The 11,809-nt window shown below is 33.0% G+C and overlaps 1 protein-coding gene across 16 annotated transcripts in view; it reads left to right on the forward strand.

Moving 5' to 3' along the window:
* LOC139747594 (monocarboxylate transporter 14-like) overlaps positions 1 to 11,735 on the forward strand; it is a 112,645-nt gene extending 100,910 nt beyond the window's left edge. For 15 of the 16 annotated variants that reach the window (XM_071660039.1, XM_071660042.1, XM_071660041.1 and 12 more), the window contains 2 exons: positions 353 to 483; positions 2,642 to 11,735. In XM_071660039.1, the coding sequence (XP_071516140.1) occupies positions 353 to 483; positions 2,642 to 2,857 (347 nt within the window). In that variant the 3' untranslated portion in view covers positions 2,858 to 11,735. Of the gene's footprint in view, positions 1 to 352; positions 487 to 2,641 lie in introns of those variants that run through there. The other variant, XM_071660056.1, reaches the window with a different exon arrangement.
* The last annotated feature ends 74 nt before the right edge of the window (positions 11,736 to 11,809 follow it).

Here is an 11,809-nt window from a genome sequence, read left to right on the forward strand (position 1 = left end):
GTTGCCATGTTTATCTTTCTCTTTCAACATTTGTTCACTAGCAGTGATGGACACATATACTTGGTTATATGAAGTATATTCCATTTTATGTTTTTTCTTATCAAAACCAACGTAGAAGATGTAAGCACTTGTTTTTGGTTCATCTTGTCTTGGCTCAGAAACAAGTCCTCCAGGCTCAGAATCCATTTCCTGTTCATATTTTGCACTGTGATATAAGTGATAACCATCTCATATAAATCAAAATGAATGAATGGTTTTACAGAACATAAAGGATGAAGTAATTATAACTGTGTATAAGTGTTAAAGAATGATTTACATAATTTTCCAATGTAGTGATTACTTATTTTCACAGGAAGCATTTATGATGCCACGAAGAGCTATGACGTCTCTTTCTACTCTGCGGGTGCACTGCTGTTTGTGTGTGCAGGACTTCATTGCATTGTCCCTTTTGTCCAACAATGCTGTTTTAAAGAATATGCACCGGTAATGTTTTGATTATCTTCTGTCATAGTTCTAAGTAAATAAAACATGAATGTTCCATTATTTTGTGAGCCTTGAATCATTTTCTTTTATGTCTCTTAATGATCATCTCTCAATACAACATATCTCAAAGTACAGGTAATCCCCTTAGTCCCCTTAAAGTGATTTCATTCTAAAGTAGTTGAGAAATTTGGGCACTGATTCAGTTTGTTCTTGAATGGTGGTTGACAGTGATTAATGAGCTCTTAAAGACAGTGGCCAAAAACCAAGTGATATTATTTCATAAGCTTGCACATATAAAGTTTGAATAAGTAATGCTTGAAGTAATATATGGATCATTCAATTGATTGTATATGTTAATTACATGACTTGCATGTGTATAAGTTAAGTAACATTTACATTATGTACCACATTTTAAATTCAGTTTTAATAGGTTTGCATATCAGTATATAAAATAAGACATCAGCTGAGTTCATTAATCTCCATTGCTATTCATTTTACTTGGTTGCTATTTAGTGTTGATTAGAATCTGATAGTGATGTATCCATTTGGGATATGTACAAATTCTGTTGTTTATATTAAAACAGGCATTTAAGAATAGCTGTTGATACTGTATTGAGTGTTATGGCATTAATGATGAGGGGATTTCTTTGCTGTTGGCTTATTGTAAATTATTTGATAGTGTTATGACCCACAATCATTCAGTATGGTTGTGACTGATTCAGAAGAGAAGTGTTTAGTAGGAGCCTTTAAAATCACCGTGCTAAAGTTTCCCTCTGCCAGTGACCTGTTAATGGGTGAGGCACTGAAGCTAAAAAGCGGCACTGAGATTCAACAGTTATGGAGACTCTTTTGCTGTGGCCACCCCTTTGAGTGAGTTCCCAAGGGGAATGAACTTCAAAGCTACAGATAGATAGATAGATGGATAGGAGAAATACAGTTCCAGAGCTGAATCTTAATGATTAATATGTTTTCAGTGAAAGCCTTCACATTCCAGGAATGTGAATAGTAGCAGCACATCCCTCCTCCACTGGTTAGGTACAGATGGAAGCATGAATTACAATATTCATATTACATTATTGATCTCTTGTGACTGAAGCTGGACTGTACAGTAGTAGTAATACGTAATAAGTATCTATGTTTTTTTAGTCTTCACTGCAATAGAACTGTGTATTGAGTATCCATGGTTTCCATCTCTTTTAGGATGAGAACCCAGAGACAGTCTAAGAATCTCTACTTGAATCATGCAGATAGAATACCTTATTTTTTCTTTCACATTCGAAGTGTTGAACCTTTTATCTGCTTTGTTGTGCTTATCACTAAGAAGTGGAGCAATTAATGTCTTGATTATTAAGTTTGTTAGACTGAGGGGGCAGAGAAACACAAGGAAAATGCATCATACTGTATAGTATATTTTTACAATACAATAATGTCAGAACTGTGTTGGAAGTTGACCTTCTTCCAAAAGTAATTGATGTTGTTGCCCTTTAGATTTTGAATCATATTTTTTTTACCTATTTACTTTTCTTTTAATAATTTTTCTAATGTTTTGCCTTTTATGCAAGACAGTTTATTCTGTATATTGAATCCCTTCATTTATCAGCAGTTTCCTTAAATCTTCATTCCCTGTGCTGTTCCTCTTTTTTCCTAACCTGTTCTTACTGTGCAAGACCACTCTTTGGCAGCCTCAAATGACTACTCATTTGAAGTGCCATTGCATCAACTTATCCTCAAGTTATACCATTTCAGTTTAGTTTTACCTTCTTGTTTGTAAGTTCTTATCTTTTGTGCTCTTTCTTTTATTGATGACATTTCTATTTCTAGGCTCTTTTGAGGTAATAGATTAACTGGTCAATTAATTTTGTATCTTGCAAGTTTCTAACTAACCCCCTTATTGACATCATATCAAGCACAATAACTATCACACTCTTTTTACCCTAAAGATATCAGTCAGTCTTGTGTATCTTTCCTTTGTACCTCTAATGAGTATATCTATCTTCATCTTTGTGTTAAAGAATGCATTTGCAACACTCATACCTACTGTTGCACATACACCACATATCCTCTCACCGTATATTAAAGAATTTTTTAAACATTTATAAGAACATTTTCTTACTCATAATTTTTTTCCATAAACTTTAATGTATCTTTCACTATGCAGGTACGCTATACAACAAATGAAGAATACTTAGCAGATGTTCCAGAGGAAGGGGAGAGTGAGGCTGGTGTGTCACCAGATACTGGTGAAGGTATTGGTATTGTGCTTGACATCAAACCCAAGGATTCCACCATTGTACATCAAGAATCTGGAGAAAACAAGATTATACTTGATGCTACTCAGAATGAAAAGGGGAAAGATTGTGTCTCATCTCTGTGAGTTTACTGTTTGTAAGTGCTTGGAAAGAATATTTGGTCAAGTTGAAATGCATATTGACCTCCCAAGATTTATTACTAAAGGAACTATGAAAAAATTATAAAAAATGAATAAAACTAGTATGACAGACATACTCATGTTCACTGAGCTATGAGTGAACACAGCAACTGTCGGAAATGAAATGCAACTTAGTGTTTATTTTCAAAGTGTGATGTGATCTATTATTAATACTGGTCTTTCACTGTGTACAGTTTTAGTAAATGTCAAAATATGTTTAATTACTGTGTTACCCTAATTTAATCTGGATGACTACAGATGTCTGCTGAAGAAAGAGACTTCATGCAAATGCTTTAAAGCAGTAGACAAAAGTATATTTCTGTTAATGGCATTGCCACATGTCTCTAAAAAATATTTGTTTAGTAACTTACAGAGATTTAATTAGATATTATGTATCACCTCATAGTTACTGATATCCACTGTCAAAGCCCATAGTGGAGAAATGTATGCTAATGACTTCTTGGGAATGGCCTCTGGGGAAAAGGGGAAATAAGCCTTACTAAAGCCTACGAAGATAAAGTTTAATGAAACATTCCTTTCATATAATTGTGATGAATGATCTCTAAAGAAACTCCTATCCATGGCTATCTAACCTTCCCTATAGTTTCGTATATTTTTTTAACTGTTAAATTGATTTGAAATGAAATTTATATCTTTCAGGATCAGTCAAGTAGCATGCTGTAATTGAGTTCTCTCAAAAAAGATGAAATACAAATGATCCTCGTGTAATGCAATGCAGGTAATCACTGAACTGAAAAAACATGAGCTTATTATTTTTCATGTAATGTCAGATGGTGCAAAAGTTAAAAATATCATGCTAAATATGAATATTGATAATGATGTGAATGAAGTAATTTGACAATGGAAAAATTGATTGGGCACAGTATTCTTTCATTTGATTTTCTGCCAGTTTCCTGAAGCAAGTTTATGCTTGCAAGTATGGAAGCCATACAATGTATGAGGGAACTTGCTTTTATGAACTGTACTTATTTATGTCCAGAATCTTTTTGATATTATGTTCACTGTTATGGAAGCACTAAACTTATATTTGTTTCTTGTAGATTATTAGTACTATAACCAATTAGGTGTGTGGTTTCTTGATACAATGAGAGATTCTTTTATGATGTATATACGAGATAGTTTTATCAGAAGTATTCAAAAATATATCATAAAGTTCAGAAAACCAGTTGCTGACAGGAGTTTTACTGCAATCATGAGGTGTTAACTGAAAGAAAGATTTTTCATGTTATATATCAACATAGCATTGTACACCTGTCTATGATACTGTGTGATGTTACGATTTTCAAAGCTTAACCATACCTTGAGTTCTCTAGTGATATTCTAAGTAGTGCTCATGTATCCTTCACAAAAAATCTCTGGTGATGAATGGTGACTACAGTGTTACAAGAAGAATCTGCATGTATCTCGTTCATTTATATGAAATGTATTGGTTATAGATAGTTAAATGTATGATTTTCAGCCTGTCTTGCAGAGAGGTATTAAGCTAGCATGGGGCCCCAGCACCAAATTAGTTACAGGGCCCATCATTTCCAAACACTCAGAAGAAAAGTGTAACAAAATTCTCTGTGAAATATTTATTGAAGGTAGTAATGGAGTGGTCATTATCCAGCAATGATCTTATTCAAAATATTTTGCCCAAAAAAGTGACAGTGGAAAATATACTAAAAAGTCTAATTCTGTATTTAGTAACAGTAGGCATTCAAGTACAAACATAAAAGATTTTCTTTAAAACACCTTAATTGCACTGAGAGGTAGACATTAATTTTTCAGTAACATATAGGAAAATGATTTACACTTCCTAACCCAGCCATTTACTAGTTCTTGTAAATGTTTCCTCTGCAGCTTCTATCAAGAAAATCCATTATGATGGCTTCAGTCGAGCCTCCTTGTAAAGTCCCATTCCATGCCAATAACTGCCAAGTCCCTGAGTTTCTCCTGAGACAACACTGAGTGTAAGTGATTTTCCTTGTGCTTCAGAGCTGAGAATGAAGTTTTCCCTTTGGCATTTGAAGCCATGATATGATATTGTGTCATCTGGCACCAATTTTGAGTTAAGATAGTTGTGTGAGGGGCCCCACAAAACCCAGGACTCAGGGTAGATGCCCTAAGTGCCCTGGCTTCAGCATGCCCCTGCTTTCATATTGATTAGAAAATTTCCATGGCCTCTCTATATCCTTTTAGTAATAAACAATAATAGCAGAAATTCTGTAATTCTAGTTCTAGTAGAACTTGTGCAAGAAAGTTACCCAAGATGGACATCTACAAAACACTATAGATACTTATCACAAACACAAAACTAAGCGTAAAGTATTGGTTGATATTGTGACTTGTTTGATACTGTGATTGCATATCTCTTCTTTTGTAGCATCTATGTATACCTCACTTTTACATTGCCTCAGTAGGATTCACTGAATAATAATACAGATTATTTAGAAACATGCACACCAGTTCATGTAATAGATCCTAATGTGATGTAATCCTTTTCAGCCTAGAATTAAATGAAAGGAAGGTGAAATAGATAAGAAGAATGCATGTGACACAAAATTAATCTAGACAATTATGATGACAAAATTCTCAAATTTTTGATATTTACTCACTTAGCTTCAGAATAATTGAAAAATATGTGAGCAGACATGAAGACCATCAATTGAGCCTTTTGGACACTGATGTAGTATATCCCTGAATGATACTGAAGGGCTTTATGGGTGAATGAACTTCTCAAAAAGAAAAGCTACTGTATTCATTAGCAACTTATTACAATTATTTAGTAAAGCTTCAGGTGATTTATCTTATAATTTGTATAGGTATTTGTTTTCTCCTTTTTTCTAAGAAATAAACCTTTTATTTATTTATGGTGTATATGGAATATGTTTTTAGCATCTTGATGTAAATTAATATATTTATTTAGAAAATATTTTTTCTATATTGACAAAAGTAAAATGTTTTTAATTTCATCAATAAATCCGTACTCATACTGACACATACCAGATAATATTATTCGGTACTTCTTGTTTTTCCACTACTCTTTACTCCATTCATTACTGCTGACAATGCATCTATTATCAACCCAAAATAACACTTTAGATCCCAGAAATAGTTTCAGACAAGAGATACTGTAGTTGTAGTTGGTCACAAAAATATAGATACTTGAATAAGGGAAAGGACTGTGGGGCCTGGATGTGGATAGGGAGCTCTGTTTTCGGTGCATTACACATGACAGCTAGAGAATGAGTGTGAACGAATGGGGCCTTTTTCATCTGTTTCCGTTGTGCTGCCTTGCTGAAGCAGAAGGTAGAGATGCTGTTTCCTGTAGGACGGGTTAGTGCCAGGAATGGGTGAAGGCAAGCAAGTATGAATATGTGCATTTGTATATATGTATATGTCTGTGTATGTGTATGTATGTATATGTTGATATGTATATGTATGTATATGCGTGTATATGGGCGTTTATGTACATATATGTGTATATGAGTGGTTGGGCCATTCTTCGTCTGTTTCCTGGCGCTACCTCACTGACACGGGAGCACCAGGAAAACAGACAAAAAAGGCCACATTCGTTCACACTCAGTCTTTAGCTGTCATATATATATATATATATATATATATATATATATATATATATATATATATATATATATATATATATATATATATATATATATATATATTTTCCATCCATATTCACCATATCCATCATTTGTGAGGTATGTTCAAGAACAGATGACTGAGCTCCAGAGTGATGTGGGAAACAGCAATTAAGTATAATGATGATAATAATAACAGTAATGATAATGATAATAATAATGATAATATAATAATGATAATAATAATGATAATGATGATGATAATAATAATAACAATATACATAAGGAAAAAGGTATACATAGTTTTTAAGATATAAATGCAAAATTTATTTCTTTATACAATCTTGAAATATTAAACTTATCATTGGAATGAAAACTGTCCTTTTTTCAAAAATGCAGAGTAAAGTGTAATTGTTAGAAATTGAATGATATGGAAAAAGGAAATAAGAAAACCCAGCACAGAAACTGAAAGATGTTTTGGAGTCTGACAAGTGTGAAGGAAATACCCTTAACCCTCTCAGGACAATGTTATACACTGGCACATAATGTGAATCACTGTAAGAAGTCCTACTATTTGACTACAGGAAAATGGTAATCTGTCTGAAGTATGAGAATGGCTAAGGGGCCTTAGATTGTTTGGAAATATGCTTCAGTAATGTTAGACAGGCCTTGCTTCTGAAAGACTAATTCCTCTTACGTTCATTATTACATGTGGCAACCTCCTGATTACTAAGGGAATATTGTAATTGGTCCCATCAGATAAATACAGTCCCTTCTAAGAGGGTGGGGTAGCATTCTAACTACTAAGAACACAAAAGTACTGACTCCCATGTTTGTGAGGTATGTAAACTCCTGCCAGTCTTGGATTACCTTTATTTGTATCATCAACCCCCCTTCCCCCACTACTCTTTCAGTTCAGAGGTAAGACAACACCAAATCTCAAGTAAGGAGATGAGGTATTGCATTAATAGATAAAGTTTTTAGTATTGTGAATGCATCATGAAGATGAAAGTGCCTAAAGCAGCCATTACTGTGTTATTTCACTGTGATATATGTTAATGTAATCTGACTAAAATACTCAACTGTTATGACTTTTAAGAATATGAATGATGAGATATCAAAATACATGAGTCCTGAGGGATTGCCACATAAGGAAATTTCCAGTGACAATAAATGTAAATATTTCCTGATGTTTTGCAGTGTTATATTGTAATATACTCAAGTGAACAGAATAATCTTTCGGTATGAGTTCTGCTGAGATAAGGTATATAAAGTATAATCATGGAGGTGGTAAGGATTTGTCAGATAGATGATGAAAGAAAGATCTTGGCCATATCTCTGTTTGTCCTTCACCTGCCTGCTCATCTAGTGTTCCACTGATATGTGTAAATATTCTTTTTCTACAATATTCTGCATATTACTTCGTGAGATAATGAGCTAAGAATATACACACATTCATTGAAAGTTCTGTTGACAAGTGAAAAGATTTACCTCATCTATGATGACCATGTGAAATATTACCCCATAAAGGATGATTGTGTAAAATGTTGCCTAACTTCCATGATGACGAGGCCATTTCACACCGCTGACTTAAACCAAGAAAAATTAATTTATCATCTAATATGGTGGACGAAAGAAACTTTGGACTGTATTATTGCATCACTTTATGATCACATACTGGGATCTTTGCTCTGAGGGGGTTAAGAGCTTCCCTGTCCAAAATAAGCAGAATGCCTTTATATTACTCTCAATGCCTATATAAGTAGTTGTTGGTTTTACTTATTTCATGAAGTTGTAGTTGAAATAGTCACATATCATAATTACAACCTAATTTTGAAGATTTTTGATCTTTTGCATAATGGACTGCATTACTGAAAGAAAGATGTAACCTCTGTTGCAGATGAATATATAATTTACACAATTAAAATTCTAATGTTGAATATTCACCATTCACTTACAGATCAAATCTTCATATTTTCATACACTGATATACTTGTTGTACGAAAGTAATACATCTCATTAATAAAAAAAGCCCATATTTAGCTAAAGACAAGGTCTTTCTTGTACTTAATTTACTACAGCATTGTTAGAAATCTAGAAAATTATAATAGAGATGAATACCATATCAAAAACTGAGGTAAACATTTATCTGTGTGAAAGTATCCAGATATATACTTATGTATTGTGGACAATAACTTATGTAAGTGTTCAGAGAAACCCAGTTTATATGATTTTTTCATTCATGAGAACTGCTATTAAAGATGCAAACAGTAGAAGTAGAACAGTAAACCCCCATGAAATAACTTAATGGGAGAGATCTAAACTGATCTACCCTACCATTAGTTCCTTTTAGTATGTGAGCCTGTAGAATTCAACACATCATTTGCTGTGTTAAGCTAGTCAGCTGTTTGCATTACTATGTTTAGCTGTAGTATTTAGGTGCTTGTAAATCTATCTGTTAACAAGAATGCAATATTGCAGCAGCTTAGCCTAACAAAGTGCTATTTATGAAGCATGATCAGGTTAGGCAACCATTATTGTGTTACATAGCAGCTGCATATTCTAATAGGTATGATTTATACAACTAATGGGTGGGTTAGTTTTCTTTTCTACCACAGTATTGCACTGATGTTTTAGTGATCATTAGGTAGTTCAGTAAGCTTTAACCCTGTGACAAGCATACAAGGGGTAATTGTTCAGTGATTTACAATACTGACATTAATTGTTAAGGATACGAGGAATTACAATAAAACTGACATTTTACTGTGCGTTATTATAATTAATGCATGGCCCTTTGATATCTAAAGAGAATTTAATACTAACAGATGACCAGATTGTAGCACTATTCTGATATTCAACTTCATTTTTCTGTTCATCATTCCACAATCCTGTAGGTATTTTTCTCTTCTGTGGTAGAATTTCCTGTGGAAAACTCTTAATACATGATTTATTGGCAGTTCTTCAAAGTCCATCACACTAACTTATTCACTCTGTCCTTCAACCTTATTTTCATTTCTTCTCCTTATCTAATTTCAGTTACCTCACTTGGATACACTTATTTGGACATTTACTCCATGTCTTTATGAACCCATAATACCATGCTTCCCTCTGATTTCTCCATTTTTCATTACACCCTTTCCTAATTCGAAACCACGTCTAAGAGTATTTGCATTTAAATGCTGTTTTTATTTTTCAGCCTTGTACATCACCAGTGTACAACAATACGGGTATACCATTACTAAAACTTAGCCAGATCTGATGGCTTACAAGTTTTCTTACTGTTCTCATTGAAGTTTTGGATATCTGGCTGGCTTCAAAACTTTACTTGCGATGATACCTTGAATTTTACCACCTTTAGTTAAAGTATTATCCACATGATGTTGCAACCCCATTTTCAGTAAACTTGGTTAACTTAATTTCCACATAATATTTTCATGTATACTTCACATTTCCATCACTGTTTTTGTAACCTGTGTTGACTATGCTACTACCATTGAACCATTTGCTAAGAACAGTATGCTTGACTTTTTATCATTTACAACATTCTGTAATTCTGTAGAAGTACATTCACTGCTGGCCAATCTCTCTTGCTACCTCATTAGTATATATATTCAAGTGATTTTCCAATCACTTCTGGCATTCTTTGATTGTGCACCAGCACATTCTCACATGGCCATCTATCTTAGCACCTTATCAGCAAGTACATTAAGTAGCCATAGTGCTTTAACTATTTTTTTTCTAGATTCACATTTTTCTCTTCAAGTGGAGTTTTTTTTAGTTAGCATTGCAAGTGGGAGTAAGAATCCACATACTGGTTTTTCATGCAACACCTGTATTTCATTATTCTCTGTCTCCATGCTGCTGTGTACCTTTCTTTGGTTAACACATTTGACATGTTACAGTATATCATTTACAAAATATTTTGGTAAAGTTACTCTATTCTTTTTATTCTTTCTAATAGTACTCATCTTTCATATGTTTAAAGTTATTGTATAAAGGCATTTTCATCCATTTCAGTCCTTCCTTCAACAACTCAATACTACTTTAACTTTTTTGAGAGCCCCTTTTTTTGTTTTTACTGCTTTACTCGCTTAACTTCATGCTTCTTGATCATATACAAATTCACATCTCTTATCCTACCTCTTTTCCGACTAGTTTTTGATATTTTTACTCCAACTTTACTTGTTTGAAAAGATTCTGTTTTTCATATTGAATATCTTTTTTTACACCTTTGTTATAACATTCTTCTGTGTTCAAATATTCCTTTATTACACATTTGGCTTCAATCCCTGTTCTTGATATACTGTCTTGACCACTTTCATAATTTCTTCTACCCCTTTCTGCTTCTGTATTTTTATATTTTCTTTTATTCCTCCATCATATTCTCTAATTACCCTATGCTGCATCTTCAGTCCTTATGGCTGATTTTTCTTCAGATTTTCCTTAATGGTTTGTTGTGCCTCATTTTGACTTGCTTTCCCTTTCTTTTTCATGCCTCACACTCTCATTTCTCAAATTTCACATCTTTGAAATTTTCTCTCATGATTTACTCCTTCACTTTCAATTAAAGAATTGTTTATCCCTTTGCTCATTTTGTACATGTGTTTTGATACATCTTCAGTCATGATGGCAGATCTTTAAGGGCTAGCTAACATTCTTCTGTGTGACTAGAGACCTAGTGGAAGTAGTTTACAAAGTTGAAAATTATAAGATTCTCAGCTAAATGAAGTACATCACTTGATTATTGATATCTGAGAAAATGGATAATTGTTTACTGATATGTCTGATCACTTATTAAGTGTTTGTGATACCATACATGCTTTACCTTTTTATGAAGAACTCATTATTGATATCTTGTAATGCCAAAAGAGACATGAGAAAGTGTTAATAATAAACAATGTCAAATCTGTACAATATGATGTGATATTTTATAAAGTTCATTCATTAAATCTGGTAATGTGTGCATTGTAATATGATTGATAATTCTATAGGTCATTACAGTGCTTCATCTATAACTATTGGTGGCAAAAGGAAAGTTCATTTCAAAAGAGGCTGGAGGGTTTAGTCATGGGAATATGAATTTCTTGAGGGATATATACTTTGTGCCATAAAAGAATTTCCATATTAGTATGATTTATTAGAATTAAAAAAAACATTTTTGTACAAATAATCTGGTCACACTTTGTAAGCTATGAAATAAACAATGTATACTGTTACAACATTTTTATATAATTTTGTTACCTTGAAAATTTACTGAAAATTTAGTATCTCTTATTCAAATTCTCCAGTTAAT

This window comes from Panulirus ornatus, chromosome 69 (assembly GCF_036320965.1).
Source record: "Panulirus ornatus isolate Po-2019 chromosome 69, ASM3632096v1, whole genome shotgun sequence".
NCBI classification, from domain to species: domain Eukaryota; kingdom Metazoa; phylum Arthropoda; class Malacostraca; order Decapoda; family Palinuridae; genus Panulirus; species Panulirus ornatus.